The following is a 23794-nucleotide window of genomic DNA, read 5'->3' as shown; positions in this document are numbered from 1 at the left end:
TTTTGATCTGTAAGCTATGCTTGTTGATAGTTGTGTTTTGGCCAGTTGAAGTAAATTTTTCCCAGATGTCCTGGGCGTATGGGGCAGATTATATGGGAGGAGGCTATCCAGTAGGTAACCTGGACCCAAACCATGTATGGCTTTAAAGGTAATAAGCAACACTTTGTACTTTGCCTGGAAACTAACTGGCAACCAGTAGAGTGATTTTTATATTGGCATGATTTGCCCACTCCTAGATGTACCAGAGATCAATCAGGCTGCCATGTTCTGAACTAATTGAAGTTTCTGAACTACAAAGATAGCCCAGTGTAGAGCACATTGCAAAAGTGCAGCCTTAAGGTTACCAGCACATGCACTACCATCTTTAGGTTTTCCAATTCTACAAATGAGTGCAAAGTTTTTAACAACAACAGTTGTTTTAAAGAACACTCAATAGCAATAGCAGCTTCATTTATATACTGCTTCATACCACCTAAGCAGTCTCTAAGCGGTTTACAACTGTAAGCTAATTGCCCCCAACAAGCTGGATACTCATTTTAGTGACCTCAGAAGGATGCAAGCCTGAGTCAAACCTCAGCCCTGGCTGTTATTGAACTCACCACCTTATGGTTTGTGAGTGAGTGGCTGCAGTACAGGCATTTAACCACTGTGCCACCAGGGCTCTTAACGGTTAAATTACAACAGTTAAAACACATTAAAACATGGTAAAAAGGTTAAAACATAACATATGGGCCCGAATAGACAGGCCAAAATAAAGCTGGTTTGGGTCACTTTGGAGGCATGCTGTTTAAATGACACATGCATCTTAAGAGGCCGGAGGCCATGCCAAAGCCATGCTGCATTCCTAAGGACTGGAGTGCAGCTTTTGATCAGCTTCTGGCCTCTTAAGATGTGTGTGTCATTTAAACAGCATACCTCCAAAGTGACCCAAACCAGCTTTATTTTGGCCTGTCTGTCCAGGCCCATAAACCATTAAAAAGATCCTGCTGTCAGAGTAACTTAAAAGCCAGAGGCCTACCAAAATCAAAAGGTTGCCTGTTGGAGGAAAAAGAGTAGACAGGGGTCAACTGAACCTCCTGTTGGAGGGATTCCACAGGTTGGGAGCATCTACTGAGAAGGTTGTTTTTCTCATCTTCAACAAATGCACATGTAATAATGGCAGGACAAAGAGAAAGCTTTCCCTAAAGTGGTGGTTGTAGACTAGTCCAGGAGCTGTCTTTGACAGCTTTCAGGAATGAAAGAAACAGTTGTAGTCAATGGGTGCAAATATGGTGCCAGTAAAACTTATTGCTCTGCCACATCAGATAATATGAGAAACCCTGCTCTACAAGAGTGCTGCTCAACCTGTCTAATATGGGAGAGGGCATTAATCTTGTTTTCTTAAGGTGTCAGAAACTGGTAGGATATTTGTTCCCATTGGCTGCAACTGTTTCTTTCTTTCTTGGAAACTCGCTGCAGGCTAGCAGTCAATCACTCATGGACTACTACCAATCCATGGACCACTACTTGGAGTAGGATTATTTTACAACTCCCTTGATGGTGGCTGCATTTATAGTGTTCCAATATGATGGGTTTTGTGGGCACCAATGTAAACAGAAATCCCTAAGATCTTCTCTCCTGTTGCTTTAGTCTTCTCCTTATCCTAGTGGAGCCAGGATATGTAGGGTTGATGTTCTGGGATGTTTTTGTTTAATGGAGAGGATGTCATGCTTATTTTTTTCCCCTTTGAATGTATCTGAGGTCTTTGTTGTAACTGGGTTTCAGAGAACAGATTTTCACAGCAAAAATATATTGTGTTGAGCTGTGCATATGTTGAACATGTTTTAGCTTGCAGAAGAGAAGACTGAGTGGTGCTATGATAGCCTTCTTTAAATATCTGAAGGATGCTGTGTAGAAGATGGAATGAGTTTCTTTTCTGCTTCTCCGGGGGATGAGATTCTAACTAAACATTAGAGGGAATTTTCTCAAGAGCAGTAACAGTGGAAAAGACTATTTTGGAATATGGAGGACTCTCCTTTATAGGAGGTTTTTAAATAGAAGTTAGGTGATCATCTTTCAGGAATACTTTAGCATTGATTTCCTACATTGCCCATGGGCCAATGACGATTGACCATGAACTAGATAGCCCTTGAGGTCATTTCCAGTTCTGTGTTTTTATAATTGCATGATAATGCCTGCTCATGCTTGCCAGATCAATACAGCTGCCTGCATCTGTAGGACTCCAGCATAGGTATAGCTCTGTGGACTTCCATGTTATATCTTGTTTTCACCTTGTTGTAAGCCAATGTGAAATATAAGTGAATTACGTAGTTAAATGAGAATTTAGCCACTACACCACAAAACCCGTCAGGATCAAGAATCCCTAGCTAAAACTTTGAAGCACCCCAACAGCAAAATGGTAGAATTACAACAAGAAAGGAGAACTTTCAGATTTACAGACTTCTGTGATATCTCTAAGCAACAACCTCCCGCCTTACATTAACTGTGAGATTCTGCTGTATAAATTTGCTTTTCTCTGACCTTTATCGCCCCTTTATTCTATTCTTCTTTTGCCATGTGAATGCTTTCTATTAAGAAAGCAATTGACATTTCAATAACTCCTGTCCTGTGAAGGTCATGCCATTTTTTTTCTTCCCTCATCTCTGCCTCTCCTCCCCCCCCCCCCCCCACACCACACTCATCCCATTTTCATTTATCAGGAGCTAAAAGGCAGTTGGATGGGCACCCACAATTTCCCTGATTCGACAGTCCAGAGTGGAAAGTGGCTGCAGAGATCAGGACAAACAGCAGCTGATGATAATCGTCTCCACGAGCTTCAGCAGCGACAGCTCGGCTATCAAAAGAAATTGCAAGCAATGCGTGGCTGTTCGGAAATGCCTCCCACCACTTTGCCACTAATGAATGGAAAAATAAGGGAGGTTGGCCCCAGTCCTTCATCCATTACCCGTCCCTCATCAGAAAGTGTGGTAATAATCTCTGTTGTTGCAAAGCTTCATGGAAGCATGTTGTTAAGTGCTATTATTGAACAAAGGTAGCTCTTCAGTCCATACAGCCATTTATCTATAACTCAAACCACCTCACTCTTTCTCCCTCCAACTTCTAAGTGGCAGGGAGGGATGTGGAGGCAATAGCTTGAAAGCATCTAGTTTTATAGGATGTTTAACTTAATATCACGTATAGTATCTGCTTCAATACCACATTCAATACTATGTGTTCATGGTTAATTCAGATTATCAGTGGAAATATTTGATATGCATGTGTGTGTTCTCCCCATCTCCTTCTCTGCCTGAACTCATCTGTGCCTGGGTTTGATCATACTGTACTATTTGCTTGGCTTCACAAGAAGCCAGCATGGTCTGACGGTTAGAGAATCAGCTGTGATGGCTGGTGGCTTTCACATCAGTGGGGTGGAGAATCTGCTATGGGTTTTGGTCTGAACTTTAAAAGAAGCATCTAGTTTCCAGCACCCATTCCCCAAAATAGTTTCAGTATCTTAGCTATCACCATTAAAGTTTGGAGTAAAATCATGAGTGGATTGGCTTCACCACTAACATGGAAACCAGCAGCCACCACTGAGTGTCAGGCTAGTGCTAGAGAGATTCAGGTTTAATTCCTCCACTCACCTTGAACTCTGTCTTTGTCAGATTCTCTCAGCCTAAAGTCCCACCCTGGACCATGGTAACAATAAAAATGGGAGGAAGGCAGAAAAACCATGTACATCAGTGCTTCTTAAACTATCTTTTTTTCTGCCCAGTGTGTCAGGGACTGGTACTATGTATGTGTGTTAGAAACTGTCCAAGGACTGACACCAGTTCATGGACCACCATTTTGTGTAGCACTGATGTGCATCACCACTATTGCCTTGGAAGAAAGACAGCATGATGTAAATATACATTACGTCCCCTTATTGGGAGTTCCAAAATCTGAAATAACCCAAAATCGTCCACATAGGTGACTGAGACAGCAACATCCTTGTTTTCTGATGGTTCAGTGTACACAAAAATTGTTTCATGTACAAAATTCTTAAAAATATGATGCTTAAAATTATCTCTGTGTATGAGGTGTATACAAAACATAAATGAATTTCATGTTTAGACTTGGTTTCCATCTCCAAGATACGTCATTATGCATATGCAAAGATTCCAAAATCCAAAAATCTCCAAAATCCAGAACTCTTCTGGACCCATGCATTTTTAATTAAGGAGACGTAACTTGTAAAGAGAAATGCAGAAATGGCATATCCTGGAAATGAATCATGCTGTCACATCTGCTTGCATAATTCATATTAATATATTTGCCTAGTTAGGTCCAGTTCAAATGTTATCGGAATATAAATTCCAACATTTGAAAACCAGGACATGTGTACACAGTGCTGGGGCTGCTGTAATTTAATAGGATCTCCTTAAGGAAGCACCCTATTCACTGGTAGAGATCTCCTCTATCCCTACTTTTTTTTGCAAGGTATATTTGTTCCTTTCATTTACCTCAAGAAGCAATTTGTAGGCAGAGAGTACAAGACCTTCTGTCCCAAAGCTTGGCCCTTGCTGTCTCTTCCAACTCTATGATTCTATAGGCTGCATCAGTTCATTATTATTTAAACATGCAGGCAGGGCAGGCTACTTTTGCAATTTGAGCTGTTTGGACCAATTGAAATGACCTAAGCACAAAAGAGGGAAAATAGGAGTAGGAAAGAGAAACTGGGAGCCTTATCACACATGTAACAGGAGCCCCAATTCCAAGCACTTCCGTAGCAAGGGTGAAGCAGGGTCCCTTCGAATCCAAGGCAATTCACATGATGTATTATCACACACGAAGAACGAAACTGTGGTGATTCCTGAGTCAAAGCAAAGCGAGAGCACTTTGAATTACCACACCAGTACATACCATGCAGATTCAACGATTCGAATTGGCACCCTTGCAGATGTTCAGTGGGGGTCTAAATGCATCTAGACCTTTTATGCTTCCAGGAGGAAGAAGGGGGCCACTTCCTGGTTCCACTTTCACGTGAATGCAACCCTCATGTGAATTGTTCCTGTCATCTCTCCCCTCAGCCTCCGATGGCCCCCTCCTTTGCTCCCATCCAACCTCCTGTTTCATTCCCTTCACCCTTGTCATCTAGATCTAAATCTACCCTCCTTTTCATTTCCTTCACCCCTGCCATCTAGATCTAAATCTACCCTCCTTTTCATTCCCTCCATCCCTGTCATCTAGATCTAAATCTACCCTCCTTTTCATTCTCTATCATCTAAATCTAAACCTACCCTCCTTTTCATTTCCTCCATCCCTGTCATCTAGATCTAAATCTACCCTCCTTTTTATTCCCTCCATCCCTACCATCTACATCTAAATCTACCCTCCTTTTCATTCCCTTCACCCCTGTCATCTGGATCTAAATCTACCCTTCCGAGCATCGGAAGCAAATGGGGCAAAATTAGAGTGCAGCATCATGTGAAACGTGGGACCTTGGCGGTTTGGGGGGTGTACCAGGATGGAAGCAAAGTTGCATTCCACACCAGACCAATTCAGAGTGACATCGAAGTGAGCTTAGAAGCAATATTTGTGAATTCACTTGTTACCGAATTCACCAAAATGAGGAGTCACTTTGGATTGACTGTGGAAGCGCCCCAGAACAACCCCCCCCCCCATGGAAAGCAATCACTTGAGATAATACATCACATTTTAGCGTGAATCCACAGGGTTGGACCCACAGTCCCATTGGAACAGAGCTGCAAAAACCTCCGTGTGATTTTATAAACAGCTAAGAAAGTGAGACTGTAGAGTATTATCTAGGGTTGTCCCTTCCCAACCAGGACAGTTGGTGGAGTATGCTGGAGTAGAGTAATGGTTACCTTTCCAGAGTAGTTTCTCAAATTGCTTTGGTATTCTCTGCAGTTGTTATTTATGTTAGTTATTTTATATGGTGTGATTGCAAAGATATGGCTTGGGTTCACCTCCCAGAGCAATGCATGTGGTCTCAGCATAGGAGCAGCAGTACTGTGGAAAGTCTCATGGGCCTGCAGCACCCACAACAGAAAAAGAGATAGCACTACAAGGCATAACAAAGGTTAGAACTTCAGCCATACAATGTTTCTTCCTCCCACTCTTAGTGAAGTTGTGCTTCTGTAACTAAAAAACTGAGAAGCGAAAGTAACAGTGGTAAAGTAGTGATATTATTCCCAGTGGGTTTGTCTAGCAATGTGCCATATTCTTCCCCCACTTCCGATTGCATGGCCTGGGGATATGGATTTACACAGATGCTGGGTCCATTCTTTTTCATTTGGCTCAGGGTATTATTTCATAGAATCATAGAGTTGGAAGAGACCACAAGGGCCATCCAGTCTAACCTCATTCTGCCATACAGGAACTCTCAATCAAAGTATACCCAACAGATGGCCATCCAGCCTCTGTTTAAAGACCTCCAAGAAAGGAGATTCCATCACATTCTGAGGGAGTGTGTTCCACTGTCGAACAGCCCTTACTGTCAGGAAGTTCCTCCTAATGTTGAGGTGGAATCCTGTAGCTTGCATCCATTGCTCCGGGTCCTGTTCTCTGGCACAGCAGAAAACAAACTTGTTCCCTCCTCAATATGACATCCCTTCAAATATTTAAACAGAGCTATCATATCACCTCTTAATCTTCTCTTCTCCAGGCTAAACATCCCCAGTTCCCATCCCGATAATTTATTTTATTATATGTATCTGTTTGATTTAATATTCCATCTTTCTCTTCAAAACTAGTACTTGAGTTTCACAGTAAGATTAAAATTAGAACAAAACTCAGTTAAAAGCAATTACAGGTTGAGTCTCCCTTTGGATTTTTTTTTTATTTTGGAATATTTACATATACATAATGAGATATCTTGGAGATAGAACCCAAGTCTAAACATGAAATTCATTTATTTTTTGTGTACATCCTATACATATAGTCTGAAGGTAATATTATATATTATATATTTAAAATAATTTAATGTTTGAAAGAAATTTTGTGTACACTGAACCATTAGAAAGCAAGGATGTCACTATCTCAATTTTTTTTTAGTATTTCAGATCTTGGAAATCTGGATAAGGGATACTTAAACTGTATAAGGTACATCATTTACAACTAAACAAAACACCACAGCATCTCATATTAAAATCTATTTCCTCAGAAGCCAGTAAGCTGCCAAAATCCTATGCTTGTATAAAAAGTCTTTGCTGACTATAGAAGGGCAACAGAGAAAAGACTGATTCAGCCTTCCTTGGCAGAGAGTTCCACATCCTGGAAGAAGCCATCAAGAGGTTCCTTAGAATAATAATAATTATTATTTCGGACTGTATATTTTAATCTTGTAAGCCACCCCATTGTATTTTGTAGAGAGGCGGGATATAAATAAATTTTGTTATTATTATTTAATAATAATAATAATAATAATAATAATAATAATAATAATAATAATAATAATAAAAATTATTTATATTTCCCGCCTCTCCCTGCAGATTGAGGTGGGATTACAACCAGATAAAATACAATGGACAATAAGAAACAATAAAGTTACAATCAGCAATAATAATCCTAACAAAAACCTTGCCCCTCCTATAGTTCAATAATAAAATCAACAATTAATAATTACAGTAGCAATTAAAATACTCATCTGAGCATGATCAGTAAACTGGAGCATTGAAGTGAACGGGATTACAGAATCGGATGGGAAGGCCCACCAGAAGAGATCCATCTTGACTGCTTTCTTAAAAGCATCTAAGGTAGTAATAAGATGCATCTCCTCCAGCAGGTCATTCCACAGTTTTGGAGCGGCAGAAATAAAGGTCCTCTGGGAAGTTGTCACTAGTCTGATCTTCTGTAATTGAAGTAGATCCTTCCCAGATGTTCTGAGAGTACAGAACGGACTATGTAGGGAGAGGCGTTCCTGCAAGTAACCTGGGCCCGAGCCATGTAGGGCTTTAAAGTCAATAACCAACACCATCTACTGCACCTGGAAGCTGATCAGCAGCCAGTGAAGAGATTTTAGGATGAGTGTTATGTGGTCAAACCTAGATGCACTGGTGACCAATGATAGCTGATAGCTCTGGGGTCTGGTTTAGGGACTCTGTCATGTCCTTGATCCTGATTTTGAAGAGCCAGGTCTTTTTGGCTATTAAGGACAACACAGATACTCAAGTCATTAGTGTGGTGAATTCACCTTGGAGGTTTACACTGAAGGATTTCAGATTAAAACTTGGATTAACTGGTATGGAAGCCACTAGTTTACCATTCTAGCCAATGCAGAGCACCTATTATTAGAATACATGATTTCTAATCAAATGATCTGGCTTCCTGCTGTATTTTGAGCCAGAGGAAATCTTGGGGTTTGTTAAATTAATTTCTAGTTGAACTTCAGAGGAATAAGGAGATGTTTGGCAGTCTGAAACAAGACAATGTGAAGTAGTACATTTATTCAGACAACTTTTTTGTGTTTTCAGGGCTCAGCAGTAGAAATAGTTTCCCAGAGAAATCTTCTTCTTCCTGGAGACCAAGCACTTGAAGAATATGCTGAGATGGAACAAAAGGTCAATAAGATGAAGATCTGGACTGCAGAGTTAGATATTGTGTTGGTGAATGACCATCTTAAAGAGATTGAGGTAAGGAAACACCAATCAAGCCATTTGTGTATGATTATGCTGCTAATCTCAAAGTGAAATCCCTGCTGGCATTTTTTCACACAGTGGCATCGTGTCAGGACACATCGGTAGCATGCATGCCATGCCATTGGAAAGAATGTGTGGAAGTTCCAACAGTATATGTCAGATTGAGCAATTAAAGTGGCATAGGCCTTTGGGCTGCCACTGTCACACCTTCTTTGGAGGTAAACATCTGGAGAGCCAGCGTGACATAGTGGTTTGAACATTGGACTACGATTCTGCAGCCAGGGTGTGATTTCTGCTTGGCCACGAACCCCACTGGGTGACCTTGGGCAAGTCACATGCTCTCAGCTTCAAAGGAAGTCAGTGGCAAATCTCCTATGAATAAATCTGCCAAGATATGTTCACTTTAGCATCACCATAAGTTGAAAAACAACTTGAAGGTACACAAGAAACACACAGAGGAAACATATAGTTGGCCATGGTTAGACAGAGAATCTTGTTAGCAAAGCTTGGAACAGTTGTTAGGACTATAACTCAGAAAGAATTCTGAGACATAGCTGTGTTAGTCTGGAATATCAGTATGCAAAGGGATCTTGTAATACTTATAGACTAACTGTGTGAAGAAGTTATAGCATAAGCCTTTGTAGACTTGGGCTATTTCCTCAGATGTGTGGGGTGAAGTGCTACATCTGAGGAAGTAGACCAAGTCTACAAAAACTTATCCTATAACCTTTTTTGCATAGTTAGTCTCGAAGGTCCTACAAGATCCCTTTGCATCAGAAGAAAGCCTTTTTCTTACATTAACTTTACTAAAAGTTTCTCTGTTTGGATTTCTGTTGCAGAAATTGTGTACTCAGCTGGAAAAACAGAAAACTGAAGCTACAGCTGCGGAAAGAAGCAAATCAGATCCACATAATGTGTCTTCTTCTAATTGGGATAAACTGCTTCAGGATTTAATGGCTGTTAAAGAGGCCAAGCAAGAACAGCTGCATTTAGTTAATAACTATCAAGAATGCTTTGCTCATGTCCAGTCTTCAATGAAGCGTTTGTCAACAGAAAAAGAAAACCTAAAAATGTGAGTACATATGTCGGTTATATACATTATTAACAAAGATGTGAAGTGTTATTGTTTTGGTCTACAAACCACAGAATGTTAACTGGGCGATTCTGGGAATTGTAACCCAAAGTTTCAGTCCCACTTTTGGGGAAAAGGTGAGTTATGAATAAGATGATGATGATTACTACTGCTATTTTCCCAAGTTCTGATCAATTAAACAGACATACCTAAAATGTGTTATTCTAACTTTGCAATAGAGGGAGCATGTCCCATGTCCTTTTACTCATATATTTTATATCTTGTCACATCCCACAAGTTATGCATGGTATCCAATATATTAAAACCACAAAAACGATTCATTGTTCTTTTTTTTTTTTTAAACCCAACCTATGACTCTCCTATTAGATATCCTTCTGCAGAGCTCAATAACCCCATCTTAGGGCATGCATTTGTTCTGACTGTATTTAAATCATAAAATTTTATACACTCTCACTGTAGAAATTGTAACCAGTATTAGACATCTCCTTTTATAATTGTTGCCTCTGAAATGTGCTAAGTAGTTGGTTTTAGCCAATATATGTTGAATAAAATGGCTTTAGAAAAAGAATGTCAAAATTTATTTTAATTCTTTTTTTCCTTCAGAAGGGGATCTATGGAGGATACTGTTCTCCTTGAGAATATTAAGAAGTACTTAAAATCCATAGAAGAAGAGAGAGTCCTTCTGAGCAAGCTGAAAACTGAACAGGAAAATCTATCTAGGCATTTAACTAAGATGGACAAGGCATTAACACAAAGCCAAGTGGACCAGGTTGAGAGATGGTGGAAGCAAATGGAAGACTCACTTCAGAGGAAACAGCTCTGGGTTGCAGCAGAAGCTGATGAATTTAAACTTTTTATGAACAAAGCACAGGACCTCCAAAAGCTGCTGCAGGAGCAGCACCGTTTGCGAACAGGTCTGTGTGCATCTAATGGAGAACACTATGTGTACCCAGCACTGATGGCCACAGAATTACAGACTCTTAAACACAGTGTTTCTCTGTTGAGAAGGGGTGTCGAGATGCAAATGAAAAAAATTTGGAGTGATGCAGGGAAAAGAGCTCTGGAAGATGCAGTAAACGATTTACAGAACCAGATGGAGGAGCTGGAGCAGCTGACTCCAAAGGAGGACATCCAGATAACTGACAACTATCCCCAGATGTCTGAAATTACCAGGAAGATAGAGGAGGCCATCTTATGGGCCAGAGTCTCTGAGCTTTATCTTGATGAGAAGGTAGCTCTTTTTCCAGATGAACTGTTGTCACAAATCCAAAGCTGTAAGGTTCTGCTCAGTGTCGCTAAAGAGAAAGAACCAGCTGTTATACAGCTGGTAGATGAGGCCCAACTTATTGCTCCCCAGCTGGCTTCCAGGGAATCTTCTGCCCTTGACGTCCTTGCACATGAGTTAAAAACCTGCCACCAGCGTCTTGTGCTGAAATTGGTTCAGAGGGTGCAACAGCTGGAACCACAGTTTGAGAAGAGACAAAAGCTTTTTGCAGATGTAGACAAAGTTCAAAGCCAACTTTGGAAGGCAGAGAGGATGTTCAGCCTGGATGCAGGTGAACCAAGTGTCAAGTCAGAGCTGGAGCAGTGGTGGGTCATCTCAGAAAAGATCCCCCAGGAGATTCAGGAGGCAGAAGGATTAGTAGATGCAAATTACAAGGATCCACCTCAGAGGCTAAACATATTTGAGCAATTATTTTTCAATGATTGTTTACGAAGCTTCAAGAGCAGAGCAAAAAGAGCCCTCAGGCTAATCCAGTGTAAGGACTATACAATACAAAACAAGATAGATAGCTGTGAAAAATTCTCGGAAGAGATCACGACACTGCAGCGGGGTCTCAGCAGCCTCTATTTCCAGGGTAATGCATTGGAACTGGATTTAAAGAAACGGTTCCCCACAAATCAAGAGTTTAAGAATAAATGGAGTGTGCTGAGAGAGAGAGCTTTATCATTCCTGGAATGTTTGACACACTTAGACAAATACAAAGAGATCTGGGAATTCCTGGATCTGAAATGGGATGCATCACGTCTTGATGAATTGCAAAGCCAGTTGTGCAGAATGGAAAATCACCTTGGGCAGAGGGTTAAACACTCTGAGAACTTTTTCACAGAGTACAACAGACACCAAATAGTGCTCAGTGAGGCTGAGGCTATTGTATCTAATATACAGAGAGACTGTGATGTTCTGAAAGATGGTTCAGATGCCATCCCTGAAACCAATCTGATATCAGAAAAGGTTTTGAGCTGGAGAATACAACACGCCAGGCACTTAACTCAGGATGCACTAAGGCTGTTAGATAAAAACGAGGCTCTCTCAGCCTCTCTCAAAGAGGCCAAGATGCAGGAAATGAAGAGTCTGTGGGCAAAAATAGATGGAGTGACTCGGATGATCCAATCTAAGATACTGGCAGTTCAAGAAAAATACCAACATGAACAAGGGCTTAAGAGCATGCTGAATCATAGCTTAATGACCTTAAAGCAAATTCAGTCTGAGCTCCAACAGCCCCTTCTGCTTGACTTGGAAATTCACATGATTCCTTGTGAAAAGATGTACTGCAGAGTGCTTGAAGATGCTGTAGAAACAGAATGTTGTGCTGTGGAAGACTTCTTGAAAAGAAAGTCTCAGGAAGAGAAATATTCCCTCCCTAATATTTTTGGGAGAGAATTAGGGACTTTGCGAAATCTGAAAAAACAGTTGAAAGCTGATATTGCTGCACGTATGGTAAGTAATCCTAGATAGCTCGTTTGCCACATCCAGAGCTTTGAAAAATGATCTGTTCTGGAATTGGGTGTATTCCCACATCTCTTCAGGAGTTCATTTGGTTATTGCTATAAGATAAGCCTTGCTGATGTTAAATGATGCAACAGATGGAACGTAGTAGAGAAGCATTCTGGTCCTTCTGTTGATGTTTCCAGGATCCCCTCTCAACCAATGTTAGAAGTGGATCCCCAAATGTATTTTTTCAGAATATCCCTGGCAGACAATCAAATTCTCCATTGCTGTTGTATAGAGCAAATGATTTGGGATGCACCCCCCATACTGAGGCTATAGGAAGATGGATTGCCAAGGTTTATATAGTGGAGAAGCAAGAATAAAATCAGTATGTGCAAGTATGACTAATCTCCCCCATCCCCAACATATATATATATATAAAATATGTACAAGCAGGTTAGCAACAGAGCAAAATTTGCTCCTCTAGTCCAGTGGTTCCCAAGTTTTGGTCCTCCATTTGTTTTGGACTTCAGATCCCAGAAGCCCCAGCAACTTGGTCAACAGTCAGGAATCAGGGAAGCTGAAGTCCAAAATATTGTGAGAACCAAAGGTTGGGAACTACTGGACTAGTCCATTTTCAGATGTCATATCTTTTCCTTGTTTCAAACTACCAAGCAAATGCAAAAGATATCAAACAAGGTCACTAATACAGGTGGACTCTTTCTCTACATTGGATGGTTGAAACCGTTGGCCATGAAACTAACAGGGACTCCAAAATCTACCTGGTCGCAGAGGGGGACTACAGCTCTCAGAACTCCCCAGCCATCATCATGGCCAGTGTGTGCAGAAATGTTGACAGGGTGAGAGCTCGGAAAATGTTTTTTTGGGCTTCCACTACTCAGGTTTCCCAGCCATTGTGAACACCATTGTCCATGCTGTCTGGAAAGTTCTAGTCCAAAAAAGTAACTTTTCTCAGTACACTTTGACTGTTTCCAGTGAATGATGTCATGGCTCATTTCCTTGTATTTATGTGAGTCCATACAGTATCCTATTTCTCATAATGTTTCTTCTGTGTTGTACCTTTCTTTTTTTTTTCTTACCAAAGGCCTGACTTATGTATAAGAGAAGAACAGGAGAGTAATGTGATGTCCAGACATATATATGCTGTTAGCACTAATTTTCTCTCTTTTAAAAGGGACCTTTTTGGAGGGTGGGGAATAAATCTCCCAGAAATTCTGTGGGAGATCCTTGGAGCTGCAATACAAAAAGTAACTTTTCTCAATTCTGGTTTGCTGACTCACTTTCTAGCATATTGCTGCAGGAACAGACCTGTGTCTTTCAGAGAAGGGTCTGCAGGCCCCTTTGCTCCTGTCTAACCTTTCACAGCCATATCTGGGTGGCCATCCATCATTCAGAGGTTTCTCTCGGACTTCATTCAGATGCCACCTTTCAGCTTAAAAACTTCCCAAGATGGTATAGAAAACAAAATGTTACATCCAATATTGATGCCTGAAATCTATGGAAATGTTCTTTTTTAAATAAAAAAAATGAACTTCAAAAACAAACAAACAAAAAGCAATTTTTGTGGGGGGGTGTAGCTATGTGGCCATATGCTAGAAGAGTTTATTCCTGACGTTTCGCCAGCATCTGTGGCTGGCATATTCAGAGAACGCTGACATGGAAGAGAGGTGTGTGTGTGTGTGTGTGTGTGTGTGTGTGTGTGTGTACACATACATACACACACATACATTCTGTGTGATCCCTGGGTAGGGAGGAGTGATTTCCATGGGAATCTGTGTATTCTGTTGTTGATGGCAAGGCCTCAGGGTGGGAGGATATGCAAAGAGGATTAATGTCTGTTTAATTAGTTATCATTGTCTACTGGAAAAACCTTGACCCTGGGTGGTTTTTCATTTTCATTTTGCTGAGTCTTGATTTTAGTGTTTTTCGGGACCAGTAGCCAAACTTTGCTAACTGTAAGGATTTCTTCTTTCCTATTGAGGTTGTCTTGGTGTTTGTGGATTTCAGTGGCTTTCTTGTGCATTCTGACCTGATAGCTGTTGGCATGGTCCAGAATTTCAATGTTTTCAAACATGATTTTATGCCCAGAATTGCATATAACATCTTCTGCTACTTTACCGCATACCATGCAGCTGCGAACAAGTCTACATAGAGACCACCAAATGCAGCGTTCAAATACGAATGAGAGACACTGCAGACTGGGTCGCCCAGAAAAATCAGCAATAACAGAACATGTTATAAACATCCTGGGCACATAGGTCGAAAAACCCACACAAAGCTATGGATGCCATCCATGAAAGCCTTTGACTTCACATTAAAAAACAAATTGCAAAAAATATATGTCCTCCATAGTCTTTGTGAAATACATGCATCCCCACCCATCTTCAGAAAATAGGAAGAGGTGGAAACAGGTCATTTATAGAATCATAAGGGTTGGAAGGTGCCCCTGTGGTCTATTAGGTCCAGTCCCCTCGTCAAGGCAGGACCTCCAGCTAAAGCATCCCCAGCAGACTCTGGGGGAGGCGCGCGCCTAACGACGCGCGAATTGTTTATTTGTATTTTTAAAAAATTGTTATATAGTCAAGGACAATTTGGAGAAGCTGGCCTGGGAACATTGTTAGAGGGGGCCCTTTAATTTTCCACATTTTCTTTTCCCTTTTCCTTAAGGGGGTTGTGGGTACTTCTGCTCAGAGGAAGTGAGTCAGAGACTTGCTCTGAAAGGAGCTAGTCTACATAACTATAAGGCCAGTGAACTGAACTCAAGGACAGAGTTTGGGGACAAAGGCCAAGCCATCAGGGGGTCTTTACACTTGTGTTTAGCAGGGGAAACCCACAGTTTTGCTCAGAGTTTCCTTAAGACTTCTCAATATGGACACTGAAGGCCCTGCTGCAGTCACCTGCAACACCTGTGGGATGTTTGTCTTCTTGCCTAGGGATATGGGGAACTTTACCTGCCCCAAGTGCAAGTTGGTAGCCCTCTTAGAAGAGAAAGTACAGCAGCTGGAGGCCCAGCTAGCTACACTTCAGCATCATAGGGAGGAAGAGGTTGTCCTGACCAGAACGGACCAGATGGTCCTGGACAGGAAACACACAAAGGAAGTTGCTGGGGAAGAGGAGATCACTTCACACACAACAGAAGTAGATAGTTGGAAGAAGGTCACACACAGAAGTAGGCAAACCAGGGAACATACTGTAAGCTTACAGCTACAGAATCGATTTCAATCTCTCTCTGCTATCAAGGATGATGAGGAACAGCAGCAGGGACAGACTTCAGGGACAGAGCAGGGGACCCGGAGAGCTCCACCAAAGGGAATGGCTGCTGCTAAGCCTCGGAGGAGGCGTGTAGTGGTCATCGGGGACTCTTTGCTGAGAGGCACTGAACCAGTGGTTTGTGGGCCTGACAAGATGTCTCAGGAGGTGTGCTGTCTCCCTGGGGCAAAGATCCGTGATGTGACAGAGAGGCTGACAAGACTGGTCAAGCCTACTGACCATTACCCCTTTCTTTTGGTTCATGTAGGAACCAATGATACTGCAAGGCATAGCCTTCAGAATATCATAAGGGATTATGAGGCTTTGGGTAGGAAGTTGAAAGAGGTAGATGCACAGGTTGTCATCTCCTCTCTTCTCCCAGTCGAAGGGCATGGTCCAGGAAGGGAGAAGAAAATAGCGGATGTAAATAACTGGCTCCATAGATGGTGCCGCCAAGAACGATTTGGATTCTTGGACCATGGGTTGCAGTTCCATGAGGAGGGACTTCTGGCAAGGGATGGGTTGCATCTCACGCCAGTTGGCAAAAACATTTTTGCCAATAGCCTCAAGAATTTGATCAGGAGGGCTTTAAACTGAGTTATGTGGGGGAGGGAGACAGTATTCTGGAAGGCAAAAAGACTGGAGAAGATAGTCAAACTGACAGAGAGGGAACAAGACAAACAGTGCAAGGACCCAACAGCGGGAGGCAAAAAAACTTGCACAGGCAGCAAGTAAAGGGAACACATGGTCTTAGATGCCTCTACACTAATGCACAGAGCATGGGAAATAAGCATGATGAACTTCAACTCCTAGTACAACAAAGCAAATGCGATATAATAGGCATCACTGAAACCTGGTGGGATGAGTCTCATGATTGGAATGTGGAAATAGAGGGGTATAACCTTTTCAAGAGAAACAGGCCAAACAGGAAAGGAGGAGGAATAGCCCTATATGTCAGAGATATTTACACCAGTGAAGAGATCCAGGACATCAATCCTGGAAGCCAGGTGGAGAGCATCTGGATAAAAATTAAAGGGCAGGGAAACAACAAGGATGTTATGGTGGGAGTCTACTACAGACCCCCAAGTCAGACGGAGGAATTGGATGATGCCTTTCTAGAACAGATGACCACACACTCAGAAAGGAGAGATGTAGTAGTGATGGGTGACTTCAACTACCCTGATATTTGTTGGAAGTCAAACTCAGCCAGATCCTCAAGGTCTAGTAAATTCCTCACTTGCCTTGGAGACAATTTCATGGTCCAAAAGGTGGAAGAGGCAACAAGGGAATCAGCTATTTTAGATCTGATCCTAACCAACAAGGATGACTTGGTTAATGAAGTGCAAGTGGTGGGATCCTTAGGTGGAAGTGACCATGTTCTCCTGGAGTTTGTTATACAATGGAAAGGAGAAGCCAGGCATAGTCAGACACGCATTCTAGACTTCAGGAGAGCGGATTTCAGTAAACTTAGAGAAATACTGGGGGCGATCCCATGGTCAGGAATACTAAAAGAGAAGGGAGTTCAAGATGGATGGGAGTTTCTCAAAAGGGAGATACTGAAGGCACAAATTAAAACAGTTCCAGTGAGAAAGAAAAATGAGAGGTGTCGCAAGAACCCAGGATGGATGACAAAGGAACTTTCAGCTCAGCTAAATTTTAAACGGAACATGTACAGTGGTGCCTCGGGTTACGAAATTAATTCGTTCCGCGGCCGCTTTCGTAACCCGAAAAGCCTTCGTAAGCCGAATTGCCATAGGCGCTAATGGGGAAAAGCCGCGATTCCGTGCGAAAAAGCCGAAAAAAGCACCAAAAGTTTTTTCGTAACCAGAAAAAACATTCGTAACCCGGAACAATGATTCCCTATGGGATTTTTTCGTATCCCGAAAATTTTGTAACCTGGGTATTTCGTATCCCGAGGTACCACTGTATAAGAAATGGAAAAATGGGGAAATCACCAAAGAGGAATTCAAACAAATAGCTAGCAAGTGTAGAGATAAGGTCAGAAAAGCCAAAGCACAGAATGAACTCAGGCTTGCTAGAGAGGTTAAGAACAACAAAAAGGGCTTTTTTGGATATGTCCGCAGCAAAAGGAAGAAGAAGGAAACGGTAGGGCCACTGCGTGGAGAAGATGGCAAAATGCTAACAGAAGAAAGAGAAAAGGCAGAATTACTCAACACTTTCTTTGCCTCAATCTTCTCAGAAAAGGCAAAGGGTGCTCAACCTGAGGATAATGGAGCAGAGGGCAGAATAGGGGAAATTCAGCACAAAATAAGTAAAGAGATAGTACAGGAATACCTGTTTAACCTAAATGAATTTAAGTCTCCAGGACCAGATGAGCTACATCCAAGGGTATTAAAAGAACTGGCCAATGTAATATCGGAGCCATTGGCAATAAGCTTTGAAAACTCCTGGAGAACAGGAAAAGTCCCAGCAGACTGGAGGAGGGCAAACGTTGTCCCCATCTTCAAAAAGGGGAAAAAAGAGGATCCCAACAATTATCGTCCAGTTAGTCTGACATCAGTACTAGGAAAGATTCTGGAGCAGATCATTAAACAGAGAGTCTGTGAACATCTAGAAGCCAATGCCATAATCACAAAAAGTCAACATGGCTTTCAGAGAAACAAGTCATGCCAGACAAATCTAATCTCTTTCTTTGATAAAATTACCAGCTTGGTAGATGAAGGGAATGCTGTGGATATAGTATATCTTGATTTCAGTAAGGCCTTTGACAGGGTTCCCCATGACATTCTCACAAACAAGCTTGTAAAATGTGGGCTGGACAAGGCAACTGTTAAGTGGATTTGTAATTGGTTGACCGGCCGAACCCAAAGGGTGCTCAATAATGGCACCTTTTCATCCTGGAGAGAAGTAACCAGTGGAGTCCCACAGGGCTCTGTCCTTGGCCCAGTACTGTTCAACATCTTTATCAATGACTTGGAGGAAAAAATTGGGGGAATACTTACCAAATTTGCAGATGACACTAAAGTAGGAGGAATAGCTAATACTCCAGAGGACAGGATCAAAATTCAAAATGACCTGAATAGACTAGAAAGCTGGGCCAGAGCTAACAGAATGAACTTCAACAGGGAGAAATGTAAGGTACTGCACTTAGGGCGAAAAAATGAAATGCACAGATATAGGATGGGAGACACCTGGCTTAAGGAGACAACATGTGAAAGGGATCTAGGAGTCCAAGTAGACCAAAAGTTGAACATGAGTCAACAGTGTGATGCGGCAGCTAACAAGGCCAATGTGATTTTAGGCTGCATCAATAGAAGTATCGTATCTAGATCCAGGGAAGTAATAGTGCCACTATATTCTGCTCTGGTCAGGCCCCAACTGGAATATTGTGTCCAGTTCTGGGCGCCACAATTCAAAAAGGACATTGAGAAACTGGAGCGTGTCCAAAGGAGGGCGACTAAAATGGTGAAAGGTCTGGAAACCTTGCCCTATGAGGAACGACTCAGGGAGCTGGGGATGTTTAGCCTGGAGAAGAGAAGGTTAAGAGGTGATATGATAGCCCTATTTAAATACTTGAAGGGATGTCATATTGAGGAGGGAGCAAACTTGTTTTCTGCTGCTCCAGAGACTAGGACCCGGAGCAATGGATGCAAGCTGCAGGAAAAGAGATTCCACCTCAACATTAGGAGGAATTTCCTGACAGTAAGGGCTGTTCGACAGTGGAACACACTTCCTAGGAGTGTAGTGGAGTCTCCCTCCTTGGAGGTCTTCAAACAGAGGCTGGATGGCCATCTGTCAACGATGCTTTGATCTGGATTTCCTGCATGGCAGGGGGTTGGACTGGACGGCCCTTGCGGTCTCTTCCAACTCTATGATTCTATGATTCTATGATTCTTTGGAAGATGTCCACAGAAGGAGACTCCACTATCTCTCTTGGCAATTGGTGCAATTACCAAACCACTCTCACTGTCAAGTTCCTTCAGATGTTCAATCAAAATCTGTCCTCCTGTAACTTAAAACTATTAGACCTAGTTCTACCCTTTGAGGCCAACCCCCTCCTCTTTGTGGCAGCCTTTGTGGCAACAAATTTTCTCTTCAGCAAGCTGAACATGCCCAGCTCCTTCAACCTCTCCTCATATGTTTTCCATACCTCTTCTTGTTGCCCTTCTCTGAACTTGCTTCAACTTGGCCATATCCTTCCTAAAATAATGTGCCCAGAACTGAACACAGTACTCCAGATGAGGCCTGACCAGAGCAGAATATAGGGGAGACTATTCTTTTCATTGACTTGAAAACTGTATTTCTATTAATAGAGGCTGAGATAGCATTTGTCTTCTTTTCTGCAGCATCACGCTGCTGGCTTTTGTTCAACTTATGATCAAGCATAATCCTAAGGTCCTTGTCACATGCGGTACTCCTTTGCCAAATAATTCCTTTGTTATTGAAAAGGCACTGCTATTATCATAAGTTAAATTGATATACAAAAAGACGGGATTTTAAGTAGGGCTGCACTGGCAAATATTAATGCTCTGGAAAAGAGAAGAATTTTGCAGAAAGGGTTCACATTTTTTTTTCATCCCACACTGTCTTGCTGCATTTCTTATGTGTCATATTTTTGCTTATCTGTGCAGCATGCCATAGATGAAGACTTTGGCACTGTGAGGTGTTACATCGAAGCTGTTCAAAAGGCTGCCAATCTCCTCCATCAGTGTGAAGCTGTTCTCTCCACTCCAGGGCTCAGCTTGGATGAGCTGGAAAAGGAGTCTATCCTCCTTACTTCCCAGAAACAAGAGGAATTTGAGACTGCCAAGACCAAAGTAGAAGCATTGACCTCCATGCTGGAGAAGAAAGTTAAACAAAGAGCCAGTCTGCAACTGCAAAAAACACTTAGTGATCTTGTTGCTGGGAGTTTAATAATAAGAGAAAAGGCTCAAAAAAGAAAAACTGATTTGCAGAGGTAGGTCATTTGGTTTTTGTTTGTTAAAATAAAACAATTTATGAATGTAAGAAAATGCTCAATACTTAGTTGGACCCTTGGGTTTTTTTTAGCTCCATGTTCTTTATAGGTTTTCAGCAGGAGCTCTTCAAGCTTCACTTGGGATGCTGGGGATTGGGTCCTACCACTGAAGTATTTGATGTTGTAGTGGTGTGCCTTCAAGTCATTTCTGACTTGCCAATCTTCTTGGCAAGATTTATTCAGAAGGGGGTTGCAATGGACTTGTTCCAGGTTTTATTTAATACTATTGCTTCCTTAGATGTTTGGAAAAATACCAACACTTCAAAAAATCCAGAGATATGATATGTGCTAATCTCAATGATGTGAAAAAGGTGCTTCAGAAAGCTTTGGGACATATTCCAGTGTCTTATAAAGAAGCTTTAGAGCAGTCGGAACAGAGCAAGGTAAGGACAATAATAACAATAACATTCACCATTTTTATATAGTGCTTTTTAACTATGTTTGCCCTAAATATTTCACACTAGGTATGATTTGCTTTTTTAAATGAGATATAATTTGCATTTCCCGGATAACAAGATGCCTATCCTTCAGGTTCTCTACTTCAAATCTTAGGATGCCATACTTGACTCAGAAATTGAGAACTTAGAAAAACCTCCCAGAATCCCTCAGCTATCCTGGCCACTGACTATGATAGCTGATTGTATAGGCTAATGTGTACATACCTGAGCTCAGTCGAACTTTCTTTTGAGTAGAAATGCATAGGGTTTCCATGTAAATCGTGAGAACTTACTGTTTATACTCTTTTCCCCTTAAAGATGCAGGTTTCCCGACTAGTTTCAACTGAAGAGGATCTAATGAAGTTGAGGCAAGATTCAGGACACCTCAGCCTGATATGCAAAGAAAATGATTGTGTGCTGATGGGCACCATTGTGTCAACACTGTGGCTAAAATGGATTCATCTACTTAATGCTGCAAAAGAATGGGAGGGCATATGTGAAGAACAGAACCAGGAATGGAAATCTATCAATGAAGAAGTGAGTTGTTTGGGAAAAACATGCATACACCCAAATGAGCAACTGTTTCAAGCTTTTTGGTTGACACACTTTTTAAATTTGTATTTATCTCACCTTTGGGTAGGACTCTAGCCGAATCCCAGAGTACATGCCTTGTGTGCAATATAGCTGCCCGTAGGGTATTAAGACAATGGTGACTGATGGCTTCTATTCAGTGTTAAGTCTATTTTTAAAAAAACCAAACAAATAGAAAACTATCAGTTTACAAACCTTGTTGGCTGCTTTATCTTAATGCACCCCAAGGCAATGGTAGATGTAATGACTGCTGAATTTAATGGTGCTGTAGCAACGTTCAGATACATCCAGAAAAGTTACTAACCTGCAGAGGGTTTATTTAATGAGCCATCTATGAGCTGACAGAAAGGGAGAGAGAGCTGTGTTTTCTACTAGGGCTGGAAAATGAAGGCTCCCATTCTCTGGTAACTCGCTTGATATCTGTAATGGATACAATGCTGTGAAGCACTTCATACTACAACATTTTAGTGCAGGCTACAGCTATAAATGAACTTACTTTGCACAGGGAATATCTGTTCCAAGTAATAAACAATCACCATTATATTTTTCCAAAAGTAAAACAAATATATTACAGAGACCAATCTTACACATGTTGTCTCAGAAATAATGTTGACATAGTGCACATTTGATGGTGCTTTCTTCCATTAAAGTGTGTTCGTAGGATCACATCCCTAGTAGTTGAATTAGTTCACTCTCCTGCCCCTGTGTCCATCTTTCTTTTTAGATGGAAAGAGAAACAATAATTCTAGACAATCTGCTGGAAGAACTTCCTGAAAACCCCAAAGAGAAGGAAAGTGTCACCAAAGAAGAACTGGAAGAACTTCTAGAATGTACAGACTATTACAAGGAAAGTGTGGATGCTGAGAGGTTATTGCTCTGCATAATACTTCAGCGCTTAAGGAGCATCCTGGGTATTCCTGAAAGCCCTCCTGGGAAGAAAGACATTCCTGTTGTGTGTGAAATCCAAACCATGCAAGACAGAATAAAAGAGTAAGTATAAATTAGGGAAGCACAGCTTTTGAGAGCCTAGGGGTCATTTTGCCCTATCCTAGAATACACTTTCATTTTTTTTCTTTGTGGAAAAATATGGCAGATAGTACCCCTAGAAGCTTCAGAGGGATGCAACTTGCTATATACAGGTTGAGTATCCCTTATCCAGAAATCTGAAATCCAAAATACTCCAAAATAAAAATGTGTGTGGCTGACATAGTGACACCTTTGCTATTATTATTATTATTATTATTATTATTATTATTATTATTATTATTATTCGAGACTGGACTTCTGCAATGTACTCTACATGGGGCAACCCTTATACCAAACTCGGAAGCTGCAAATGGTGCAGAATATGGCAGCCCGGCTGGTCACTGGCGTTTCCAGGACCAGCCATATAACACTGGTTTTGAAAGATCTCCATTGGCTGCCCATTCACTTCCGGTCTCAATATAAGGTGTTGGTGATTACCTATAAAGCCCTAAATGGCTTGGGCCCAGGATACCTAAAGGACCGCCTCTCCCCATACATTCCGCCTCGCACCCTCAGAACGTCTGGGCAGCAATTACTGAAGGTGCTTGGGGCTAGGTTAGCCTCCACCACACGGAGGACATTCTCCACGGCTGCCCCAGCCCTTTGGAATACGCTGCCCACCGAGCTCCGCTCGACTACCACCCTGGCCCAATTCAGGAAGGACTTAAAAACCTTCCTGTTCCAACAGGCATTCCCCGACTAAAAATCCTGTGGGCCTCCCTCCTCTTCCGTGGCCAAGAGGTTGGGCTAAGGGGTTTTTAATTCTGTTAGTTTTATTGATTGTTTTTATTGATTGTATGGTTGCCTGTGTAGTTGTATCTTTTTATATTGTTTATGGCACCATTGTTTTTTAACCTATGTTGTAAGCCGCCCTGATCTTGGGAAGGAGCGGGATATAAATAAAATTTTATTATATTATTATTATTATTATTATTATTATTATTATTATTATTATTATTATTATTATCATCATCATCATCATTATCATCATCATCATCATCATTTTGAAATAACACATGCATACAGTTTGGTGTAGAATCAGTTTTAACATAATAATGATTAGCA

At 41.5% G+C, this 23794-nt stretch overlaps 1 protein-coding gene across 3 annotated transcripts in view; it reads left to right on the top strand.

Moving 5' to 3' along the window:
• The window catches only part of SYNE2 (spectrin repeat containing nuclear envelope protein 2), a 233730-nt gene that overhangs the window by 40275 nt on the left and 169661 nt on the right, over nucleotides 1-23794 (top strand). For 2 of the 3 annotated variants that reach the window (XM_042454452.1, XM_042454444.1), the window contains exons 21-28: nucleotides 2700-2966; nucleotides 8457-8615; nucleotides 9461-9693; nucleotides 10318-12436; nucleotides 20290-20615; nucleotides 20914-21058; nucleotides 21431-21649; nucleotides 22428-22693. In XM_042454452.1, the coding sequence (XP_042310386.1) occupies nucleotides 2700-2966; nucleotides 8457-8615; nucleotides 9461-9693; nucleotides 10318-12436; nucleotides 20290-20615; nucleotides 20914-21058; nucleotides 21431-21649; nucleotides 22428-22693 (3734 nt within the window). The remainder of the gene's footprint in view (nucleotides 1-2699; nucleotides 2967-8456; nucleotides 8616-9460; nucleotides 9694-10317; nucleotides 12437-20289; nucleotides 20616-20913; nucleotides 21059-21430; nucleotides 21650-22427; nucleotides 22694-23794) is intronic. The other variant, XM_042454459.1, reaches the window with a different exon arrangement.

The sequence above is a fragment of the Sceloporus undulatus genome, chromosome 1 (genome assembly GCF_019175285.1).
Source record: "Sceloporus undulatus isolate JIND9_A2432 ecotype Alabama chromosome 1, SceUnd_v1.1, whole genome shotgun sequence".
Lineage (NCBI taxonomy): Eukaryota > Metazoa > Chordata > Lepidosauria > Squamata > Phrynosomatidae > Sceloporus > Sceloporus undulatus.
This window is presented reverse-complemented; position numbering and strand designations above follow the sequence as displayed.